The sequence below is a fragment of the Cottoperca gobio genome, chromosome 21 (genome assembly GCF_900634415.1).
Source record: "Cottoperca gobio chromosome 21, fCotGob3.1, whole genome shotgun sequence".
Taxonomy (NCBI): Eukaryota; Metazoa; Chordata; class Actinopteri; order Perciformes; family Bovichtidae; genus Cottoperca; species Cottoperca gobio.
In genome coordinates this window covers 15,079,320-15,104,232 of record NC_041375.1, presented here as the reverse complement: position 1 = coordinate 15,104,232, position 24,913 = coordinate 15,079,320, and the positions used below count along the sequence as shown (strand labels likewise).

The 24,913-nt window shown below is 38.9% G+C and overlaps 2 protein-coding genes across 3 annotated transcripts; both read left to right on the top strand.

Moving 5' to 3' along the window:
* Nucleotides 1-6,633: 6,633 nt before the first annotated feature.
* piga (phosphatidylinositol glycan anchor biosynthesis, class A) lies at nt 6,634-19,185 on the top strand. 2 transcript variants are annotated; one of them, XM_029458981.1, is made up of 11 exons: nt 6,634-6,919; nt 10,206-10,520; nt 10,626-10,919; nt 11,108-11,216; nt 11,622-13,526; nt 14,777-15,250; nt 15,339-15,609; nt 15,943-16,075; nt 16,431-16,563; nt 17,905-18,111; nt 18,420-19,185. In XM_029458981.1, the coding sequence occupies exons 6-11, from the start codon at nt 14,807-14,809 to the stop codon at nt 18,669-18,671; spliced, it is 1,440 nt and encodes a 479-aa protein (XP_029314841.1). In that variant the 5' UTR covers nt 6,634-6,919; nt 10,206-10,520; nt 10,626-10,919; nt 11,108-11,216; nt 11,622-13,526; nt 14,777-14,806; the 3' UTR covers nt 18,672-19,185. The 2 variants fall into 2 exon arrangements, with proteins under 2 accessions (XP_029314841.1, XP_029314842.1); XM_029458982.1 differs by lacking the exons at nt 6,634-6,919; nt 10,206-10,520; nt 10,626-10,919; nt 11,108-11,216; nt 11,622-13,526 and adding an exon at nt 13,603-13,877.
* Nucleotides 19,186-20,009: 824 nt separating this feature from the next.
* On the top strand, nt 20,010-23,233 carry asb11 (ankyrin repeat and SOCS box containing 11). Its single transcript, XM_029458997.1, has 7 exons — nt 20,010-20,128; nt 20,551-20,630; nt 20,715-20,822; nt 21,515-21,665; nt 21,745-21,879; nt 22,085-22,273; nt 22,360-23,233. Exons 1-7 carry the CDS (start codon nt 20,032-20,034, stop codon nt 22,482-22,484), a joined length of 885 nt encoding a protein of 294 aa, XP_029314857.1. The 5' UTR covers nt 20,010-20,031; the 3' UTR covers nt 22,485-23,233.
* Nucleotides 23,234-24,913: the final 1,680 nt, after the last annotated feature.

Genomic DNA, 24,913 nt, shown 5'->3' with positions numbered 1-24,913 from the left:
GCAGAAAATACATAATAGTGCAGAAACATATTCGTAGTGTCGTAATACATATTGATTGAGGTAGGACAAATACATGTGACAGTCTTTCCAGTGTGGATTAATGAAGATCAGGATTAATTTACCTGACAATTCCCCCTTTACACACCATTTATGGTGTGTATAATCTCCAGTAAATATAAGGCACCGAGTGGTGTACAAATTCATCATATGGTATACAAGAATACATTCATAGTGCACTTGTTTTTATTCCAGTCATAAAAATACCTTCTGTATAAAACCAAAGAACTTCATTTGTTATTCCAGCATAAAGACAATTAGCTTCAGTATAATAAAAAACACTTCCAGTAAAAGACAGTAAATATTAGTAAACTTTTAATGTCTGTATAAGATTGTAATATCTGTATACGACTGAGAGACTGTAACTACAATAAAGTCAGTGGCTTCGGTATGGCAGCAAAGAACACTTTGTAGAGTTATTCACACGAAATCATCTTCCTGGCTGTCGTGTTCCTGCTCTATATCATAGTCTATGAGTACCCCACTGTTTGATGCTGGCTCTTTGCTGAGTCTGTCAAGTCCTTTCAAAGCTCTGGTAAAGGATCCATCAGGGGCTGTGTTATTTGGGATGAAAGTACAACACAGAGCCAAACAATTTGCAGACACCCCCTTTTTCAGCTAGCACCATGTCTAATGCAATTCCGTTCTGTAATCAGGCTAGTTCTATCAAATTGCATAAATCTATGGAGAGGGGCTGATACTCGTGTACATTTGTTTTGTTATTGTGGAATCAATCAATCTCGTCATGCGGCTTCTAATTTATGGTATATAACAACATCCACATACAGTAAGTATTTAGAATCAGAATAATCTTTCTTGTCATGTAGGTTTTCACCTACAAAGAATTTGCTCTGGGTTAGCTGGCACATGAATATAAAAAATGCATAAATATTTACAAAATATAAATCGGTGGAGATAATGTACAAATTAATATTGATATAGCTATTAATGCTGAAGATACCAGTGACATGAGAACTCTCCATCTCCCGGACCGTCTTTCCATAGCATCACCAGACTAATTCTCTACCCCTGAATTCTCTGCTAATTCTTTATATAATGTTGTCAATCTTTGTAAGGCTCTAGTAACTGATCTCTCTGAAACAGTATTATTTGATATAATTGTGCAACAGGATGATCCAACATGGCACACACACACCTCCTTTCTCTGCTAGGAGCACGTCTAAAAACATTCTATCATGTCAATAAGCTGGAAGCTGCTTGTTGTTCAGCTTGTCCCTTAACGGCATCCCTTGTAATAATTAATAAACCTCTGTTAGATGCAATGAATGTAATTAGTCCACATTCTTATTAGTAGTTGCCCATCATAAAAACAATGAGTCAAAACCTGCTCCAATTTGATCTCTGGCACTCCCCGGGGGACTCCTACTGCATCTCTTGTATGCTGTGGAGCTGAAGCTCTCCCCAGGTGCTGTGTTTCTCTTCAGCCGAGTTCAAGCTCACAAGAGTTTGACCTGTTGTGGGCCAAACATAGAAACACTCGACCAGTGTCATCAATGCACATATTTCAGTCTTGTGCTATTGGTTCTGTGAGTTGGAAATCTCTTAATGAGATTTTTGCAAATTGGGCTGAGTGGTTCTGTTACACTGTGCATCATTGTTAACAGACAGGTTTACTCTGTTATTGGTCCGAGTATTACTGGGACTGGGCTTAAAGCAAGGAGGGGCCTGACTGGTACACACACACACACTATATATTTACTGAGCTAGTGGTATACAGTTTACAGTCAAGCCACATATTCTTCTCCACATATCCTGTCTCCCTGCTATTCTATTTCTTACTGTAGTATCTTTATATCCTTTCCTACTGACTGCTTGGAGATTGCAGTCTTCTTGTTTTCTACCTTTATCCTAAAGTGTCCTTGTGGACCTGCTCCTAAAACCTCTGCTGCCTAAAACAAACAGTCTCTAATCTCTGGGATGCGATGAAACGATGGTGAGGAATAATGGATCACAATCATTTATTTTCTTACATGTCACTCCTCTCCGTGGCAGCTGTGTTCCTCTGCCCACCTGATCTGTTCTGTATATTGTTAGAGAAGAGGGACAGGTTATTACGTCACAGAAATCAAATTTGATGTGGTTGTGCAGTCTCAGGTGTACAGGGCTATACTCACCCTCCTGTGATGACTCTGACCCCCATGTCACAGTCCCCTTCTAAAACTTCGGGTTGTTGAATCTTCACTGATGGTGAGACAAGCGCCCCTATGGGTACCACCTCCCTGTGTAGTCAGACTTCACCACGAAGAGGTCCAGTTTCTGCTTCATGGAGTCAGTGTCTCTCACAGGAGTGGTGATATATTTATGTGTCACCAGGATATATTTTTCTCTCCCTCTTCTTCCTTTCCAAATGGTGGTATATTTCTAAATATGGCTCTGATAGTTTTCCCGGCACAGATAGGGAAACTTGGCATGATTTCCAGTGTTCTTTTATACCATTAGTCTTTCACACTTATTTACATCAACACTGATTATTGTACCGTAAATGTTCTTATTCTGTCTAATGTTTTATGTTTTTGCAGTGCAAGTACTTTGACCTGCAATTCTTACATAAAGCTTATTATTATCATCATTATTATTATTATTATTATTATCCTTTACCCACATTACCTTATTTTACAGTTCATTTAGCTGTAAACACTTTAGCTACTGTCATAGCGTCTACTGTATGTGTTGGAAATACTTCAGCTCATTTTATATACACGTCTATAATCGTTAAACTACATTTATTTCCTTCATATTTATTTAGTTCAGAATATCCGTTTCTCGGCATTCGGCCTTTGAATCAAATGCTATGAATATACTCTATTAATATAATACTCAATATAATACTCCCCTTTTGAGACATGGTCAAATACCGTGTCTCAATACACATTTATATCATTCTCGGTAGTACTGAGTTCTTCTCTGGTCAAGTGTTCTTTCGTCAGTCGTCTCTGTCTTGTATGTAATTATTCTTAGTCCAAACGGCTTGTTCTTACTTTGTAGCTGCATTCTGCATCTCTTTCAATATCTGTCTTGTGTTCTGGTGTGTTTGTCTTCTCATTTACATATTGTTGTCTACTGAAACTGGATCAGTTCTTATCATACGTGTTGTGCCTTTATATAAAGCAATATACTTTGGTAGCTGTACTGCCTTCAATAAGTCTTCTATTAGAGTGAGTAATATGTTTGTTAGTCAATGTTACCATACCTTTATGCTGTACTTGTTGAGCAAACACATGTTGAACATGCATAGTTACTGTCTGTGTAGATATTTACAACTTTGTCTTTCTTTTATCTGCATGTCTCTGTCAATGCTATCAGTTCTGCTGCTCTGCTGACAGATGATTGGGTAGAGCTTCTGCTTTTAATACGTCGGTCTGTGTCACTACAGAGATCTTGTCACATTCGGATCCTCTAGGTTACTTTACATGATCCGTTAACAAACATTTCTATCTCTGGTTCCTCTCAGGGAACGTCAGTCAAGTCTGGTCTTGGTGAAGTTCCTTGTCCGTCTCTGTCGTTCAGTCATGTGATTCTCCGTCCTCAGCTGTTGGAAATAATGTAGATGGATCAAAGTTGTACATTATTCTATAGTCAGATGCGGTTGTGAAAACGAAACTGACACTGCATGTGTCACTGTTAAAGTCAATGGCCTGAATAACACTTGATGCAGAGGCCTGACCTGCCATTGAAGCTGCAGTTACTGCTCATGTGCAGTCAGGCATCGCCTTATCTACTGGGTCTAGTTGTGAAGAGTAGTGAACCACTGGTCTACTCTTATCTCCATGGTTCTGTGTTAATACTAATGTCATGAAGTCTGCTGTTTAAATAAAAGGCTTCTTATAGTCTGGTATTTCTAAAACAGATGAGTTTACCAAAACTTTATTTTCTTAAATAATTTGTCAGCTGTTTCATTCCCTATTATCTTACAAACTCTCTTCACCATATTTCTTCCTCATGACATTTACGATCGGACCCTCAGGAGCTTCTAGCTCCCTACACTGTTTAGACTAAACTCTCAGAAGATTCTATCTCCCTACTATTCGTCTGTCGACGATTATAGTCTTTCACAAAATGTCATGAGGTTTGAATATTTTTGGGAGAGGTGGGAACGGACAGCCATCCAAGAGGGAATCACGCCGGCCTTTTACAGAGGGATACAAAGAAGCCGTGACCGTGTGTGTTAAATGAGTTATGCTGACACTTCTTGACTAAAGTCTTTTATTATTATTTATTATTCTGAACGTAATCTATCATTAGCTGGTATTTTGCGGCTCTGTTCTGTTCTAATCATTTCTGTCTGCTCCAGAATTACACAAAAAGTCTACATATCTGTCATCCACACACTTATTAAACATGTTTTCTCAAAAACATATAAGAGACAGTTTTCTACACTTTACAATTCAGCCTCCTTTAATTGACTATGATAGTGTGTGTGAATGCAGATATACAACCTGGTTCCGGAAGTGTGGATCCCCGTTGCTGGGGAGTCATGTTCTCTTGTCAGTCCTTTTTCTCACGTCAGTCCTTTTTCTCACGTCCGGTCTACAGTCTGGGGTTCTGGTTTCACCTTTTTCTTCTCTTTAGCTTTCCTCAATTCAATTGGATTTTAATTGTAATTTACCAATTTGTCTGCTGGTGCACGGTTTTAAATTTAGGTGCGCTTTAATTGCCGTCCTACAGGAGGTGGAGGTGTTTAAATTTTGTAAAGTTTCTATAAACTTTTAGTTGTAGTCTCAATTTTGTCCACCAGAGGCATTTAGCTATCAACCGGATGTGGGTTTTTTAAATTCCCACCGGATGAAGAGAAAATGGAGGTTTCTTTGTTCTAAATTTTCTCTCCTTCCAGTTTGGAGAAAACTCGCATTTTTGGTTTTAATCACTCGGTCACTACATCACTTATGCATTTTATTTCCACCCAAAACTGCTCCAGCATAAGACTCAAGGTTTGGTTTATCACAATTTACTCTCACATGCCTCGTAACATCACATCATAGGCGGAATTAGCGACCCAGCATCACGTGGCCACCGTTAGCTGGTCCTAATCTCTGAGGCCTTTCGCAAAAACGTCTCCTTCTTTCACAGTTTTCCAACTTAAAACTACTTCACATACACTCCACGGTTCTGTTTGATTTCACAACCGTCCCCCAGTCAGTTAGAACAGTTTTCACCCGTTCTACAAACTCCAATGCATTAGCTAAATATCAACGCTAGCTTAGCCTCGCCTTAGGCCTGCTTTAGTCACACTTTACTCACAACAATACAACAATACACAAATCTTTACATGTTTTACACTATGCTTGCCGCAAAGAAGATGATATACAACATCTGAGACTATGAGGCGATCGTCATCGGTTCTCACGTAATTCAGGATTATAATCACTATCCTCCTTTGGTAAACAACACTAGCCTCTAATGCTAGGCTTCCCAGAAGTCTTTCAATTAAACTATACCTATCTGCCTTCCAAAGGACTTTTTTAACATTAAACTAACTAAGCTTTCTTAGCTACCTTCCAAAGGTGTTTTCGTATTAAACTACATTCAATGCAAGCTTACCATAAGCTTTATCCGGTACCAGCCCGGACACCCCCAGGGATTTGGTTGAATAAATATAAGTTCTCCTAGAACTCTAACCAGACAATGCTGGAGCTCTCCAAAAGCTTTTCATACATATCGTTAACATCATTAATATCTTCGATGCTTGCTCTTATCGCTTGTATTTCAACATTCAGGATTGCTTTTTATCGTTTAACAGCAGTTGTATTAGCTATGACCGTCGAACATTGTTGCTGGCATTCATTAATAAGTTTTCCTAGTCTACCTGCAGTGAATATTTGTTTCAACCGGTGTTCACTCTCACCTGATCTTTTGCACGTGCAATGAATACCAGTCAACGATACTCGGCGATCGTTCTTCACTTCTCCTTTCGGGATGCCCACCCAGGGACGCCAATTAATGGGTAGGAAAAAGCTGAAGAACTCGGAGCTTAAATGTCGAATCAAAACAGCAATCTCCTGATGTAATCTATATATTTATTTAACGCAATAAGTCAAACAAAGAAAATATTCTCAGCTGAGGACACATTTCGCGTCGCCGTTTCCATAGACCGCATGGCTCAAAAAGCCCCATCGTTACGGTCTCACGGCTCCGCTCCAGGTGTCCAAACATTTGAAAATTCGCATCTAATACATGGAGTAGGCGTTGACCTTCTCCTCATTGGTCCCAGTTTGGCGCCTACACGCTCCTCCGTCAGCAGTCCGGAAGTGATGGTTTGTTGACCTGTTACTCTTAAAGGGGAAGTGCCCCTATTATGTTTGTAATACATAGTTGTGCAGAAAATACATAATTGTGCAGAAAATACATAGTTGTGCAGAAAATACATAATAGTGCAGAAACATATTCGTAGTGTCGTAATACATATTGATTGAGGTAGGACAAATACATGTGACAGTCTTTCCAGTGTGGATTAATGAAGATCAGGATTAATTTACCTGACACATTCCACCATAATCCATATCGGGATTTGTGGTTTTATTGTGCTGAGTGGGAGGCGGATTTCTCAATAGTTTCCTTGTATACATGTAAGACGATATTCCGGAAACGCAGACCAGAGACTGTTTAACTCTCACATGTTGTGTGTCGGACGCGAAAGGGTTGTTGACTTGTTCCCGGACTGCGATTTTATCCACCTATATTTGGCGGATTTTGGAAATGCAATCAAGACAATAACACGACACGGAGCAGATTAGAATAATAATACTTCTGGAAAGTGTGATAGGCTACCAAACTCACAGCATGTCCTCGAGACACTCCAACACGAGGACCTTCCTGGGAATTTTAATGGTGTTAATTGTCTCAGGTAAGCCTTCATATAATTCTTCCTCCAACAATGCTCATAAAATATGTAGAAAAAGAAACTCGAGTTAAAAAAAGAGAATAAAAATATTGCAGAAGTTAAAATATATATGAATATATGTATATATATGGTGGTAGACAGGCTTAGTCTACTGTAGTTTGAACGTTTTCTTTACAAAGCAATCCCTGTGATGGAAATCTAACATAACACAACTTTCTGTCCCCTTTTCAATTATTGTTTAAAGATTTTAAGTGGTAAATGGAAGGATTTATGTAAAGATAAATTACATTTATTGAACACTGAGGTTTGTGAATATCTGATTAAATCCCACCCAAATAATCGATAAATGAAAAAATGTTGTGTGGCTACAGGGGTTCAGATATATTTATGTATGTGATCAAATGTAACACTAAACTTATGTTCACAGAACCAGCAGCTCTGGTGGTTCCACAATCAACAGACTTTTGCAACTAATGCCATATGAATGGAAGTCCTTTGGGCATCAATCCAGCAAACAATATTCATTTAGTATTTTAAAAAAAACACAAGAGGGACTTATTGAGGGCAGGGTTAGTAGATTAGAGTAGATTAAGGTGATGTGTTATTCATGTATTTCCCCCTGAGTCATCAATCAAATTTTTATTCTGGAATGTTGTATGGAATCTTTGAATGCTTTGTTACGACCATTTTACAGAGTAAAACAATTCTTTGTTTAAGAGCTCAATCATAATTGAAGACATTTTATGAATACACTAAACAGCAAATATACTTATTTTGTGTTATTTAATCTTACATTTAAACTTGATACTTGTCAGAGTTTTCTATAACGCAAGGTTTGGACTATAAAACCATGGCACACGTTTGTCCATTATTTTTGCTTTAATAAGACACCAAAATATGACTTTTCCTCTTGTTTCTTGTTTCAAACCAACTATTACTACTACTATTATGGATATCAGCAGGACTGGAGCGCTATTTAGGTCAAAGTGTCACGTATGTTTACATAGTCTCTCGACAACTCTCTTCAATAGAAACAAAAGGGAAGTCCGTGATTTATAACTAGGAGTGGCTGTGCATCGAGTTTGAACTGCCAATCACAAATGCTAGAATTATCAAATTAGGTCAAGTCAATAAAATCTTCACATGTGTTCATGTGAGGTTCTAAAATGATTTTAAATGTTCCATACAACATTACTTCTAAACACAGTGAAGATGTCTTTATATATTTAATTGTTAAATATTTAAAGGAGTTTGTCCACCCTAGTGGACACCATGCATCGACGGTATAAACAGTGATTCAATGGAGCTCAATATAGGCCAGAAAAAACATGTTTTAAAAACATTTACAGAGAGCAAGTGGTATGAATACACATACGAACATTAAATAACAACAACAATAGAGAGGACATTTGTTGCAAAACTATTTTTATTCATTGAAAAATGGCAAATAAAACAAGGATCATGCATTAGTATCATGTGATTCACCTTCTTCCACAATAAAACTATTAATAAAATATGATTTCTTTTTTTAATACACTCTCAGCCTACTAACATACTGTATTTCATAAATTAAAGTAGCCTCTTAAAGGACCAGTGTGTAGGATTTAATGTAGAGGTGATGTTGCAGATTGCAATCAACTGAATACCCCTCAGCTCTCCCCTCCCTTTACAAGCGTGTCGGAGAACATACGATTGCCTTCAGGTACCTTAAGACAAAAAAGGCCTTCCCGAGAGCCAGTGTTTGGTTTGTCCATTCTGGGCTACTGTAGAAACATGGCCGTACAACATGGTAGAAAAGGACCCGCTGTAGATATCAAGGGCTGATGTTCTCATCTGTTGTCACCACAGATGAAAGCCCTCTCCCCTCCTCATTGAGGGCTTTTTTACTTTTTATTTTTGCCTGTGCCCATGACAACAGGCTGACAGATCACACACTGACAGATGTTTTAAATCTGAATGCATCTGTTGCATCATCAACACAGTTGGATTCCATTGTATACAGATGGTGGACCACGCGGTCTCTCTTTTTTTCTTAATGTGGCCTTGAACAGTTGTTAAACAAAACCATGTGAGACCTTTAGAGAAGAAATGTCTCTTTACATTTACATTTATTGATGTGAGGTCACCAGACAAAATGGTTGGGAACCAATGGATTAATCTTTATCAATGTATTGCATTTCATTATATTCATAACCTAAAAAGTAATTAGTGACTGTTGATATCGAATAAAGGTTGTGGAGTAAAAAGTACAATATTTTCCTCTAAATGGTAGTGGAGTGGAAGCATAAAGTATCTCAGATTTTCCCTAAGTAAAGTACATGAGTTGATGTTTCCATCCCTGCGATCAGCATATTAGCTGACATCCTCCAGAGACCACTTTTTTTTGTAGTTTAAAGAAAAAGTACATCTTAAATACATGTTAAGTCGTTTCTTCTGATAATATTAAAACAATTCTAACCTTGGAACCATGGTTAGAGTAGAGACAGGTGTAAAACTTGTATGTCAAAATCTAAAGGTTGATACACTTAATCTCTCAAATATACCAAACTTATTTTCTCCTGTTTGGTCAATTTAAACACTTTTGAACTCATTATTCCAGTTTTGTTCAGTTAACTCACATTCTTAAAGATATACTATGTCATACTTCGGCATTAAAATGTCTAAAAACAATATATTTAGTTATGTTGTGTACATTATCGCAAATGTTTCCAACAATTTTGAAAGCCAGAGAAATCTGTAATTTCTAATCAAGGTAACGGTCCGTTTCATTTGGTTGCCTGTAATGGCGACGTATGGACTTTGCACATGCGTCAGCTTTGTGGCTGTCTGTCAGAAGCTTTCATAAAGTGACTTTTTATAAAAACCTTAAGCCACGTTTTTCCCATAGTGTGTCCGCCGGGAATCACTGATTTTTTAAACTGCTTTATTCAGTGTTTTTACCATATATATATATATATATATATATATATATATATATATATATATAAATAAATATAAGTCTATGGTTCTACTGGTTTTACTGGTTTTAATCACTGGGTCCGTTTGTTTTGGAGAAGAGGAAAATTAAAAGCATGTCATGTCAAGCAAGTCATGTTAAAAGCATGACAACAACTCCCATGATCCCACGCTACTTCTTGAAGCCACCAAGCTCTGTCTTTCGTTATTGTTTTGATTGAGAGACCCCTAAGGCAAATGTTTTTAAGTTGAATGTTTAACAGTGTATGTTAAAAACTAATATTTTGAAGAGAGTCCGAGAACTGGACTTATTCCAATAACTTTTCTGCTTTAGGTGATGACAAAACTATTAATGGCATCCTTGAAGACAGTATCCTTCTGCCATGCAACTGCTCAGAGAGAAATTTGGACATGAACGTTAAGTGGCAGACAGAAGGATCAAACAAGGCGGTGGTGTTCAAACACAACAGGTCCACTTCAAACTTCTATGGCAGATTCGAAGGCAGAGCCAAAGTATTTCTGTCTGAAAACAGCAATAACTGCTCTGTTCTCCTCAACAACGTCACAGCGGAGGACAAGGGGAATTACATATGCATTTTCCGACAGTTTGAGACATACCAGAGATTACGTGTTAATCTAACGGTTTCTGGTGAGTCATTCATTCATTTATACATTATTTGATCACTCTGTCATTCACCAATGAATTTACAGTAGAAGCCGTAAAATCTTGCACAATTTTATCTTTTCTCACCAGCGCCCTTCGAGATATGTCAGACTGACCCCCCGAATGGAAGTGTACAGGTTTTCCACTGTGATGTAAAAGGACGCTACAGAGATGCTGAGATTCAGTGGAGCTTGGATGGACAGCTTCTTACAAATTCAACCACAACTAACATAACCCACAAACGCACCCTGGATGCTCTTACTGGCTTTTACCATTTCAACAGCATACTCATCACTAAACTCAACTCAGTCTTACAACCTACATGTGACGTCAAGGCCAAAAACATTTCAACTATCATTAGCTCTGACTGCAGGATGACGCCTGGTAACTATTTGTTTTCATTTATTTCAGAGAGGATGGGACTTATAGTCTAATACTACTCTGCATTAAAAGCATTACGATGTTAACTGTAACAGTCATAATACAACATATTGTAAAACACCTTAAAAATGTAAGTATTTTTTAGGATGTGACCTCAAATAATTTCATATTTTGGCCATTTTCTAACACAGAACAATACCAAGGAGCAAATTTCATGAGATACCGCATCTCAAAAATCATTCCCATTATGTTGGTGCTTGGACTTTCCTTGCTCTTGTGGAGCCGTTGTGATGTCTCAAAGTAAGTATTTGTCATTTGTCAGGGATCTTTATTCAAAACGAGTTTGCATTTCAGGTTTAGTGGTTACCAGAGTTGCACAACACTTCTTGCAGTTGTGAAATCAAGCCTTCTTATTTGTGCGTTTGTTCTGTTTTGTGTGTGTATTAAAGTGAATACAGAACAAGTGAAGACAAATACAGGGACTCAAACAGCCAGACAAGATGTCACTGACAAAACAAGAACAAAGATTGCTTGTGTTCGAACTGATGAGTAACAAAGATGTATGTGTAAAGAAGAAAGAAAGAGAAGAAAAAATGAAGGGAAAAGATTTGAGTAAAATAAAAACAAGTAATAGTTGTTGTAATTGTGTTGACAGAGGGTCTCTCAGTGGTATTTATCTTTCCATATCTTTTGTCTTTCATTAAGGAGAATACGGGAAGTTAAGACGGACAACTTCTAATGCGAAACTCCAAATGTGACAATGTGAAAGTATTTTCCACTGATCTGTGGTTCGTCATGAATGTGGTATCATGCACACGCAGAGACTATTCCCAGACAGGTTACATCCTGTGTTGATGTCATCTTAAATGTGGGGTTTTCCGAAAAAGATGTCCATCTTGTGACGTGTTATGGATGTTTACATGGAGGTGTTTATGTTCTTTTCTTCAACTTCAAGGACTGTAAAAACAATTGACCCTCAACAATATGAAGATGAAGTGAAACATTTAAATGTAATGTCAGTTACACAAACAAAATCACAAAGAACAACATTTCAGGTAACTTTGATAATTGTACATGTTGTTATTGTTGACTGTTTAACATACTATAAAGGTGATATTGATATAGGAACATACCAGCAATATACACTGTAAATAAACATTTAAATCAAGTGTAATGCAGACATTTAAGGAAGGTGTATAACATGTATAACATGTATGTGCCTACGGATGACTATACTGTGATATTCTTGTCAATGTCCTTGATTAAGCCTCTTCTTTTCTAATATGAGGGTTTGTTCAAATGTAACCTGTTCTTCTGTAACTGCCTTTGTGATATACTGTTTACACTGAAAGTTGTTGCTTTTTCAAGATTTATTTTACTTTTGTAAATAAACAGGTTAAAGGTTCAATGTGTAAGGTATGCCAGAATTTAAACTTAAACCATTAAAACAATTAACTCACATTATCAACAGAATGCGAAGAGGTAACAGTGTTTACGAGACGTTTATGTATTGTGTTGCATATCTACTGTGATATCTGTCATGTCTGTTTTATAGTTTGTTTGTTTATTGGAAACGGATGGATCTGCCCCATGACGATTATAAGACAGCAGTGTTTTTTGACCAAATTTTGGTATTCTTGCCCTCTGACTGACTGACAGGCATTACACAGGAGTAAATGCAATACACAATATGAATGTGCCAAACTACTACAACTAAAATATGAACATTAGACATTGTATGGACCCAGGTGAAATACTGTCCTCTATTTATTTGGAGCAGGTGCCTCCAGAATTACACATTGAACCTTAAAGGTCATTGTATGTAATAAACGATGGAGGGAACCCCTGTGACAGATTTGGAACATTTAAGAAGTATGACACCAAAGAACTACAAAAAGTCCCGCCTGCTAACGATCCTTACCTGGACAACCATACAGCCAAACGCTGTTTTATATTTTTCTTGTCTGAAAAGAAGTTGCTGAACTGGGAAACAGACAGCAGACTTGCTTCTGTGGCTGCAAACAGGAGAGCAAACCAAATGTGATGCTGGAGGAGAGGGAATTGCAATTATATGTGAATGTCATTTTTCAACAAAGGGTTCAAACGAAACCTACATTGAAAATGCTTTTCTTTTTGATTTGCTAAGTCTTTATGTCGTTTAGTATCCTGTCATCATTGTCACTTTCTTTCTGTGAATTGCTTTGATTTTTGCTGAACAACAAGACACTGTAAAAGCTTAGTTGCCACAATGTATCATTGTTATTGAATATATTTCATGTTGAGACTTATTTTAGTGTTGTTCCTATGCCTTATTTACCTGAAATCAGCTCCCAAGTATAGCAGTACATTTCCATGATTTTCAACAATTTCAGAATAAATTCATGACTCCAAATTCTGCAAAGTAAAAAAAAAGTTTGATACAAAGAACCTGAGTGACAAATGAAGGGGAAAAGCAACAGCTCCAGCATGGTACGTCATTGCGTGTGACGTAAGCGCACCAGGAAGTGATACAAGCGGCTAACTGGCTTCCTCAGGGCTAGCGAGAAATGAATATGAAAAAGAGTTTTGTATCTTTTCACAGGCTGGAACAGGATTGACATTTTGTTCACGGTAGGACAATTCAGAAAGATAGAAAAACTGTCAGCTTTAATGTCAGTGAAGTGGTTAAAAATGTACAACGTGTGTTAGCTTGATGCTAACGTATACTTAACTAGATATAAACAATGTTAATGTGGTATAGAAGAGTTGACCGATAGTCACCTCAAGTAGTTTCCGAGCTGTTTGTAAATACTTTATGTTTGTGATAATGCACGAGTTTGACTATCCCACTATAATCCAACGGATAGTAAATACAAATTAAAAGGATTGTTCACTAAAACATATCTAATGCCAAGAGAAAGAAGCTGTTTCACTCGGAGGAAAATGAGACCGGTGCGAGTTTACACTATGAAAGTACCAAGGGTGGGTTATCGCAGGTATACTATTACAGGCGTACATGTTAGTCAACTTTAAATATAACGAAAGTATCTATGTTTCATTCAAATGTACTCGGGGTAAGTTAAAAACTGTTATCGTGGACCATCACTACGTCCATGTTTACATCTCTATATAACGTTGTATTAGTTCATTCTGCATATACCTTTACTATATGTTTACATTCAGTTTATTCATTAGCAAAGCTGTATACCACACATGTTTATCCCTTTATTTGATATTTTATTTATGTTTATATTTTAGCCCTTTATTTAAACGTGCACTATTTTATATCTTAGATTCTCATTTAGCTTTTTCTTGCATTATATTTCTTCGTATGGCTTACATATTTGATTAACATTGTTTGAGGGAGCCTGATCCAAGATTTTAATTGCCAACGACTTCTCTGTAGTTGTTGTGCATATGATACTATAGAACTTGAATTCATTTGGATATAGTTAGTGCTACAATTATAGGTCTATGGACAGAAAATTAATCGTCATTTATCAAACAAAAAGTCTGGTCTATAAAAATTGTTTTGGTTTAAGCTTCTCAAATGTGAGAGTTTTCTCAATTTGTTTCACATTGTTGTATGTCAGTGTAATCTAAATATCTTTGATCTTTAGACTGTTGGGTCAATAAAAACACAAGCTAATTCCCTTATTTAGGAATTTGTAAACAGGGAATATTTGGCTTTTTTGTTAATAAATGACTTAAATAATTAATTGATTGTCAAAATTGTTGCCAATTAAATTAATTGTTTCAGCACTAAATGTATGGCATTTTTACTTGAAAATGTATTTAACTTATTAATTGATTATCATACTTTTGTCATCAATTAATTTAACTGTTAATCAACTAATTGATGAACAAACACATTTTTTCAGTGAGGTGCAGAGCCACACAAGGCATCTACAATGGTCCGAAGGAGAGCGGCAGTTGGGAATAACCCTTCATCTCAGAGTATCTCTGCAGCTCCTACAGAGGCGGCTGGGGTCCCCAGCAGGAAGCACAACATCTGCATGGTGTCCGACTTCTTCTACCCGAATATGGGAGGAGTAGAAAGTCACATTTACCAGCTATCCCAGTGTTTGATTGAAAAGGGACATAAGGTGGTAATTGTTACACACGCCTACGGCAGGAGGAAGGGTGTCAGGCACCTGACCAACGGACTGAAGGTCTACTACCTCCCCCTGCAGGTTATGTACAACCAGTCCACAGCCACCACCTGCTTCCACAGTCTCCCACTGATGCGCTGTGTGTTTGTAAGAGAACGCATCACCGTTGTGCATGCACACAGCTCGTTCTCCGCCATGGGCCATGATGCACTGTTCCACGCAAAAACCATGGGCCTGAACACGGTATATGACCTATAATGAGCCGGGTCTCAAAATCATTATGGTGCACATAATCTGCTGACATAAACCTAAAGTGCGTTATCATTTCCAGGTGTTCACTGACCACTCACTCTTTGGCTTTGCTGATGTGAGCTCCGTGCTGACCAACAAGCTTCTGACTGTGTCGCTGTGTGACACAAACCACACTGTGTGCGTGTCGTACACCAGTAAGGAGAACACGGTGCTCCGTGCAGCACTCAACCCAGAGATTGTGTCTGTTATTCCCAACGCTGTCGACCCTACGGACTTCACCCCTGACCCCTCTCAGCGCCAAGGCGACAGGATCACTATTGTTGTTGTCAGCCGTCTGGTCTACCGCAAAGGTTTGCAGAAGTGTTAGACATTTTAGCTTATTCAGATTTCTGCTGGTCATTGTGAGCTGTAATTGTCGGCAGCAGAATGAAAGAAAACCGCCCTTTTTTGTTCCATTCGTTCCATGATGGCACGAATCATTCTCATCTAAATATCCCTTCCAGTTCCAGGGATGTTGTCACAGTGGTTATATCAGCCAATATCAATATCAAAACATTTTTTAAACATTAATATCGGTATAAACTCAAAATATTCAGTATTAGTCAGGCTTTAATAAGCAATTATTAAGTATTGCATCATCTTCATGGTCAAAGCAAGTGTTCACAATCTCTTCCTCTGTTAAGGTATCGACCTTCTTGGTGGAATAATCCCAGAGCTCTGCCTCAAACATCCAGATCTGCAATTCCTGATCGGTGGAGAGGGACCAAAGAGGCTTGTGCTGGAGGAAGTGAGAGAGAAATACCAACTACATGACAGGTACTGCTTGATGCTCGTATCTCCCGAGAACATGTACGATAGTGTGGTACCCCTGAAACCTCTTTCAGGACATGCTCCCTGTTATGACACCTCTTTACCTTCACCATTATGTTGCAGCAGCCACATTTCATGAACTGAAAGTTGACAACACTGTTTAGCATGTTTTGCGTTTTCACACAAGGTCCAGGAAATGATTGTAGCTAAAGCAGTGATGTGTGAGGAAATACAGTGACCGTGTCGTGAATGTCCAGGAACTAACCCGTACCAACAGTGTGGCATGGATAGTCAAACGCAGGGCTTGTGTGTGAAGGTGGTTTTACATGTGCCTTACTCCTTTTGAATTGTGTCGCTGCAGGGTGCGTCTGCTGGGGGCTTTGGAGCATAAAGATGTTCGTGGAGTTCTGGTGCAGGGTCACATCTTCCTCAACACGTCTCTGACTGAAGCGTTCTGCATGGCCATTTTAGAAGGAGCCAGCTGTGGACTGCAGGTGTGTAACCATTCATATAGTTCAAGGATAGGAAATCGTTTGAAAGAGTCTATCTGCTTTTTAGTTCAACATACAAATGATCCAGGCAAGCAGGTGATTTTACTGATAACGCACCTGGCTGGAGTTTGGTAAATTGATGATTTAAACTCATTTCATGTATTGTTGGATTGATGTAGAAACCAGAACAATCTCGGCCATTCTGTGGAATATTTCCTATATTTAAGAAATAAATGTGGAAGTGTTTACATTTACCTTTCAGCAACTCTGTTATACCTTTTTATAAGATGGCGCCGTGCTACTGAAACTGTTTTCTGTCCTAAACATTCTTAATTCATGTTGCAGCACAAAGCAGGATAAACCCCTCATTTTAACAATGTATCAAATGTATAAAGAATGTTTGAATAATAGCAATGAACTGCTTATGGCTTCAAAACAGTAGCAAAAGAAACATTTCCTAATCTCAAACCAACCAACTTTACGAAAACAGCCTTTTCAAGTGAATAGAATCGGTTTGACACAGCTATATAAGTTGAAGTGTTCTTGTCGCAGATTTCCTGTGGGTGTGTGCTGCTCGTAGGTGGCTACTCAACTCCATCTCATAGCACACTAAAATAACTCATCAGTTTTATTCTCATCAGGGGGAAAAATTGGGCAGTCCGTGGACAGTTTGTGGCGCAAAAGTAGCCAGAGATAGAAAAAATATATTATTTAAAATAATATTTGAAAATGGCAGCAGCTGATCAGCAGGACACTCACATGTGACAGAGAAAATACGGTGTGGTGGTTTCTTGGGAGAAAGAAAGCAGTCAGTGTCATCAGGAATTATGAAACAACAGAGTAATGTAATGCAACGCTAGCAGGACCCTTAGTGTCATGTCTGCATTAAGCCGTAAGGAACATTGACGTATAAGTCGCCGATCGCTGAACAATTAAAAAGCCATTACAGCCAGCAATGTTACGTATTCCGTGTCTGAAATGGGCTTCTTGGTATAATATACAATATTTTGCATTTGAAACAACATATCAAGGCTGATGGCTTATTAAGGAATCACTAACAACAAGATGAAAGTCTTGTTTTTGTTAGCAGTTTTCCCTGAGTGTGATCAGTAACATCACTGTTGGGGTTGATGCAGGGGCTAACCCTAACCCTAACCCAACCCTGTAGTGAGAGGTGACACCGACTAGCCGTAAGAGGTCAATGAAGTAAAGCTGTTGATTCACTCTTTAGTTTGAAAGTGATGCTAGAACAGATGTTGTACTCTCACGTTGAGTGCGATTTATACTTATGTGTTGTGTTGTTTGTATACAATGTGTGCATACAGCTTTTGTTTTATTTCTCAGGTTGTTAGCACTCGTGTGGGGGGCATTCCTGAGGTGCTGCCTGAGGAGTTGATTACCATGTGTGAGCCTACTGTGCGGGCGTTGTGTGCTGGTTTGGAGACAGTCATCGCCCGGCATCGCTCAGGCTCTGTCCCCTCCCCCGCCTCTATCCATGCTCGTGTGCAACACCTCTACACCTGGAGAAACGTTGCTGAAAGGACTGAAAAGGTAGGTAGCAGCAAAATCCTGCCGTTTCATTAAACGACCAAAGACTTTTTTGTGGTAAACTCACACATTAGACAGCAGCCTCTTGTTTGTGTATACAAATACAATAAGAAAGCCATGTTTTCAAAATAAAGCGGTAGGCGAGCAATCTGATTACTGACCTGATGAATATACACATAGATACAGTTACTGCAGTGCATGGAAACATGATGTCTGATTTCCTGTGTAACCTGATTTTCTTAGTTCACACAGCCGAGGGCTTCACCCTGAATGATAGATTGTGACTCTGATCATTGTGTTTTCCCTCTCAGGTGTACGACCGTGTGGCCGGGGAGGAGGTGCTTCCCCTGGACAAACGGTTACGGAGGCTGAGGGCTCACTGCGGCCCCGTGGCTGGCTCCATCTTTGCATTCATCGCTGTTTTAGACTTCCTCTTCCTGCTGCTTCTGCAGTGGTGGGCGCCAGATAGGGTCATGGACGTCGCTGTGGACGGCACCGGCCCTCAAGGAATGTGCAGGCAGCCCCCCAGCGGTAAAGTCGGAGATGTTCTAAAAGTGCCGTGAGGAGAGCAGCAGAACCAGAAATGTCCACATCGTGATAACTCCATGGCTACATATTCTCTTTGTGGTGCTAACTGACATTTAAAACATTGCTACTGAATGCTGAATGTGCTCATAGTAACCTGGAATATTGTTTACATTTACTTATCAAAAGGGACCTTGTGTGAAAGCATTTTATCTAAGACTTGGAGGGAACGTTTATATATTTAATGATTTAAAGCTGTGGCACTCCTTGGTGCTTCAATAAGCACTTTTTTGTTGTACTCAGTATAGATTGCACTGCGCAGAGGGAGTAAAGGGCTGGTTAATTGTACTTACTGGGAAACAAAATGGCTTTTTATTCAGTTAAAACAATGACTTGTTCACTTTTTGATATCATGAATGCCACTCCTTTTGTTTATTTACTTTAGAAGTACATATTTATATAAAACCTGGGAGTTTTTTAAAAACATTTTTAAAGGATCTTCTGACTCCCAGACAGTCGACTCTGGAAAATAAAGCGTACTTTCTAATGTTTCATTTGTTTTCACGTGTCTTTTCATGGAGTTAGTCAACAGCATTGTAGCAGTTTCTTCTTTCTACAGACCATTAAATGAGAAAGTAGAAACACATTATACAACTTCTTTCTTAGAATTAGTTTAGAAAAAGAGACGGCTCTGTGGAATGAAGAGTGCCAGACAAAACACAGATTAGTTGTGAAACGGGAGGGGATAAAGATGAGGTGCCATAGCGTTTCAAGGCCAACAATGGAAATTTCCGTAGCGTCGTGATTGGAGGTTAAACATCATATCATGCCTGCAAAAAAAACTTTCGATGTTCATGTAGAGAGAGCTAAAACTGAAATGATAGCACTTTGTTATGTATTACATGTGTAACAGATCAGATGTGTGTCTACATGTTGAGCTTATTGTTTTAGAGATATAAGAAGTTGTGTTTTTGTTTTCTTCAAAACAGATTCTTTGAGGAACTAAATTTATTGTAAGTAATCAGAATATTTGGATTCTGTAATGACATAATATTTAAAATATATTTTAGAAGATACATAACAGTCCTCTTGTATCACCCCGATATCTACAGTGTGAAACCTGTCCCAACATGTGTGCGTCCCTCGGTTTTCATTGTTGGTGCTTTATTCAAGGTGTATCAGCACTACAGGCCCTTCCAAAGAACTATTGTTATGCTCATGCTGTAGACTACATCCATGGACTGGGACAAGGGTGGGCGGGAGGTGGCAATGTGGGGGAGGTGGCCAAGGACCCAGATAAGAGAGGGAAGAAGGAAGGCCGACTTCAGGTTTAAGTATCCGCTTGGGTGAGCTTGAGTCCTAGACAGTTGTGGACGAGTCTTCTGTTCATTTTTCATCATGGCTGCTACTCAAACTGAGGTTTCCCTGTGCTCACAACCTTGGCAGAAGCCCTTGTACATCTATGGGGGGTTGGCATGCAACTCACTGATGGCTGGTAAGTTCTTTCTTTGTCTTTCTAGCCCTTTCAGCTCATTATTCTTGTGTAAGGAGAGAAATGAAGAGTCCAACATGGATTACTTTTGTTATATAGTGTGGTTTAGCTTTGCACATCTTTGCATAAAGCAACAGATCCCTGTGGCATTACTGTTTGTGTGTCTTTAAAATTACATTTTTATAGTCAAGATTACAGATTAAAAACTGTTTACTTGGCTCTGCAGTAGGGAACAACACCCTGGGTGTGTATTGTTCAATAAGTTTTGTGTTTGGGGTTGGGGTGACCCGGAAAAACCAGATAAACATGTATTCAAATGAGGTTATCTTAACATTACAATGGACAGAGAGAAGGATCATTTGGCTATGAGCGTATCTTGTGTGATTTCTGTGGACACATTCCTGATTTTATTCTCTGTGTCTCAGATTTCTGGTCTGACAGAACTCCTCTTCATGAAGCCGCCTACCAAGGCAGACTGCTATACCTGAGAAGCCTCATCGCTCAGGTAAACTTGGCTCTGTCTTGATATGTGCACACAATGCTATACATGGTTGTATCTGACTATTGTCCTCTCTGATCTTTCCTGCAGGGCTCTCATGTAGACACACTCACTATGGACGGAGTCTCTGCTCTCCATGAAGCGTGTCTCGGTGACCATTATGCGTGTGCCAAGTTCCTGCTGGACAACGGTGCAAATGTGAGAACGTGTGTAAATTCAGTTTAAAGACAGAAGTGTTTTTAGGGTATTTTGGATCTGACTGGACATATTTTGTGTATCTCACTTGAGATATTTGTCTAAGGAGAGAAACTTCAGGTTGTACATAAGTTTTAATATTTGCACCCATTTTAAATGTTATCAATCGATTTAATGGACGTTATCAGAGATTATCGCTACCATCTTTAGCGCTTTGGCTAGATGTCGGTGCTTTATGGTATTCCTTCTTTTGGTAATCAACCGTGTCAAGATTATTAAACCTATTAGTTGGTGTATCAGGCCCCCTTTTGAAAAATGTAAGAAAGTTGTGAAAATACTAATGAGAATTCTTTTAAGATGGGATAATTCAGTTAATTATGCAGATGACATACTAGTTTACAGAAAGAAACTGCGCCCAAGGTCTTGGTGGAGGGGGGGTTCTACTGCATATGTGAGATTTTTGTCCATCATATGTCTGACAGTATTGTAGATTGCAAACTCAAAACTCATTAGAGACACAACAATGCCAACATCACATTTTCTTCATCCTACTTTATTAATATATCCAATATATTTGTCTACTTACCATATTTGATGTCTGATGTTGGTTTGTGTGTGTCATATGTGCATGTCTGTGTCTGTGCAGCTCTTTTGACCATGGTATCATTATCATTACCTTTGATTTCCCCACATAGGTGGAGGCAGTATCAACAGATGGCGCCACACCTCTCTTCAACTCTTGCAGCAGCGGGAGTAGCACTTGTGTCAGGCTCCTGTTGCAGCACAGTGCCTCCATCCACACCCCCTACCAGCTGGCATCGTCCATACATGAGGCTGCTAAGAAAGGTGTGTGTTCAAACCAATATGTATAAGTGTAAAGATGTGATCTGTCAGTGCACATATTCTGATGCTGTTTCTCCATCAGGTCACAGAGAGTGTCTGGAGCTGCTGCTGTCGTATGGAGCTCATATCGACATGGAGCTGCCGGTGGTGGGGACTCCGCTGTATTCTGCCTGCATGGCCCAGGCTGCAGACTGTGTCAGGGTGCTGCTATACTCAGGTAATGTGCAAACTCTGCAGTGTCACAAAAAGTCAGGAACAATCATAAGTCATATGCAGTTATGAAGGCTTCGTTGCCTCATTTGCGAGCCTGTATATTCTGCAGAGCGGCGGATGAGAATCATCTGTAGCGATAAACATGTATTTTAAGTAGGACTCCTGATATTGTCGGGTGTTTAACCACTCCTGTATGTGGTCACATGTAGGTGCAGATGTTCGTATCGGGTGTGGTCAGGACAGTCCTTTACATGCTGCAGTTCGAGGTGGAGGAGCCAACGTTGTGGATCTTTTGCTGGACTTTGGGGCTGATGGTTGTTGTAGGAACTCAGAGGGAAAAACTCCTCTGGATCTGTCATCGCCAAACAGCGCAGTGAGAGTCGCAATGCAGAATAAAGGTATGTTGTGGACACACAATGCATGTTACACAAACTCAACTTATACTTTTTGAGGTGTAACAAAAGTACCCTTTCTCTCTGCCCAGGTCCCTGCTCTCTGTCTCAGCTCTGTCGGTTCTGTATTCGTCAAAGTCTGGGAAGGAGTCGTCTCCACCGAGCCTCCGGCCTCTTCCTCCCTCACAGTATCAAAGACTTCCTCCTCTACCAATGAGACATCTCTGCCCTGCCACTGTGGCTCTTTGTGTTCCACATATCCTGATTTGTCCTTCACATTTGTGCCTTGTCCCTGACTAACAAGGAAAGAGAAAAAAAGACATTCAGAGAATGGGTCAGTCATCTGTGTTTTATAAAACAGTTGCTTTTTATATCGTATTACTCGTGAACTCTTTTGAAAACATGCATGGGAAGTTCCAAGATATTGCTATTGCAGTAACTTACATGTATCAGGTTTTATACTTTTAATTAAGTACTTCCCATGTTGTGTTCATGGATTTTACATTATTCCAAAGAGGAACTCACCAGTTATTGAAACATCTGTTTACAGGTGTTGGATAGTACAACTGCATATAAGAAAAAAGTTGTAATAAGCCTTTGTGTGGCTCCAGAAGTAGCTGGGTGGAGTCTGATACGTTGCCTCAAGATAAGAAAGAAGTAATCAGGTTTTTGACCTGGAAGAATAATGTGCGGAATAAAAAAAGACAATAACTCTTCTTCTGCTGCATTGATTTTGATCTTTTTTTGCGTGCAAAGCTACATCGGTGGAGCACTTCTTTATGTTCCGCAGGATCTCACAAAATAGGTATAAAGTATAAATCTCTGTTTCCACTAAGAGTAAATACTGTATTTTGTAAAAAGTGTTTTAAAAAATAGATTGAATGTTTTGTTTTCTTATCTTCATTGAGCTACATATGAGAGAGCCTGACTCTCCTGTTCACTGACAGCATCAGTCCACTCACTGCAGAGCAGAGACAAGTTACTGTTTGTGTGTAAATAAACATATGAAAGTTGTCTTCATGTTTTCATTGTGTTTGCAATCAGCAGTTGGTGTTTTACTGTTTTAGCCTTTATTGGCCCCTAATTCCACAATTGCACACAATTGTAATTCCACCGTTATTAGTCTTACATATTTGTATTGTGGTTTATAGACAGTAATGTAGAATTTGTAGTCATGTACGCTATTGTGCTGTAGTACGTGTGCAGTAATCTGAGTACTTACAAGGGGAGTTTCTTCTACATTTCTGTGAGTATCATCCTTATGGTCATCCTGCTATCTGAACACAGTGAATCTCTATCAACTGCACTTCCTACAATAAAATCCACTGACATGAAGATCCTCTCTCCGGCCCTGACTCTTTGACCTGTTAGCCGAATAATTTTTGAAGAATAAAGCATGATGTCCTGGAGATGAGTGGTGTTTTACATTTGATGGACTTATAGAATAGGTATAAAACAAACTAAATAAGTTAGGAATATATCCTGCTTGTATAGCATTGTCAAATCAGAGACACGTTTAAGGATTAAAGGAGAAGGCAAAGTTAAATAAGTACATGTGAAATGGTGAAAACTGCTGCAAGACAAAAGGATCTGAAGAACTGAGAGATACACTGAGTTTTGTAGCCGGTGTTGCTGAGGGGGAATTCATGTCACGTATTCAAATGTCACCCTGAAAGGTCACCTCTGCAGAGAAAAGAAAAATGTGATTTGAGCTGATTTAACTTGACACATCTTTACCTAAAAGGCAAAGAAAACCCTCGGCCTTCAGCAAAGGTTCTGAAAGAGGCATATGTATGTGCGTGTTTTGATGGATTTCCTGCTGCTTGTGTCTAGAATCATGTGGTCACTAGCTGTACATGCTGTAAAAAGGAAAGGTGTTGAACACAGAGGGCATATTAGATCAAATAACTTGGATGTTGACATGTTCTATGAAGCCACAGTTCGCAGTGGGTTTATGCTGAGGGTGAAGGTTAGTCTCACGGCCACGGCTGTTTCTTAGCTTCGCTGCTGCAGGGACGCTGTTGTTTTCCTTCTCATTATTAGCGCTGAGCACAAAAGTTCAAGGAACCTATTATTTTTGTAGAGATTATTTTGTTAATGATTATTTTAACAAATGATATGGTGGTATATGAGTATTTTTGAGAGGCTTTGTTTGCACAAAAGCTCATGAAAACGGCCCACACGTCAGATATGGAGAACATTGCAATTATGGATGGGAGGTGACGTTAATTATTATTATTATTAGTTGTTGTCTTTACTAAAAATGTATTTAATTTTGTATTTGTATTTTATGTTTGTCATTTATTAATAATTATTACATATTTCTATCTTGTTTTACTTTACTTTTGCAACGTTCTCACCTGACAGGAAGTCAGCCATTTTGGATTTTGTGTGTTCATTTTCATTTTACCAACACGTTTGAGGATTTTAGACTGTACAAAAACTCACGAAACCTTCCACCAACAGAAGTACAGCCACCAATGTTCAAACTAGTAATCATTTCGATTTTATGTCGTAATATGGCTTGGGCATGGCACGACAACTGTATAGCACGTATTTGGTACCCTTGGTATACTTGAAACTTGGGGTAAACACATAAACCCATACATTGCGCGAATATACAGCGACTGGGTTCATTCATGTTTA

Excerpts from the sequence above, each read along its gene's own strand:
- asb11 (XM_029458997.1), top strand. The coding sequence starts at position 20,032 with ATGGCTGCTACTCAAACTGAGGTTTCCCTGTGCTCACAACCTTGGCAG. Across the intron at positions 20,823-21,514 it reads TGCTGGACAACGGTGCAAAT|GTGGAGGCAGTATCAACAGA; the intron begins GTGAGAACGTGT and ends TTCCCCACATAG. Across the intron at positions 21,666-21,744 it reads ACATGAGGCTGCTAAGAAAG|GTCACAGAGAGTGTCTGGAG; the intron begins GTGTGTGTTCAA and ends TTTCTCCATCAG.
- piga (XM_029458981.1), top strand. The coding sequence starts at position 14,807 with ATGGTCCGAAGGAGAGCGGCAGTTGGGAATAACCCTTCATCTCAGAGT. Across the intron at positions 15,251-15,338 it reads AAACCATGGGCCTGAACACG|GTGTTCACTGACCACTCACT; the intron begins GTATATGACCTA and ends TATCATTTCCAG. Across the intron at positions 15,610-15,942 it reads CCGTCTGGTCTACCGCAAAG|GTATCGACCTTCTTGGTGGA; the intron begins GTTTGCAGAAGT and ends TCCTCTGTTAAG.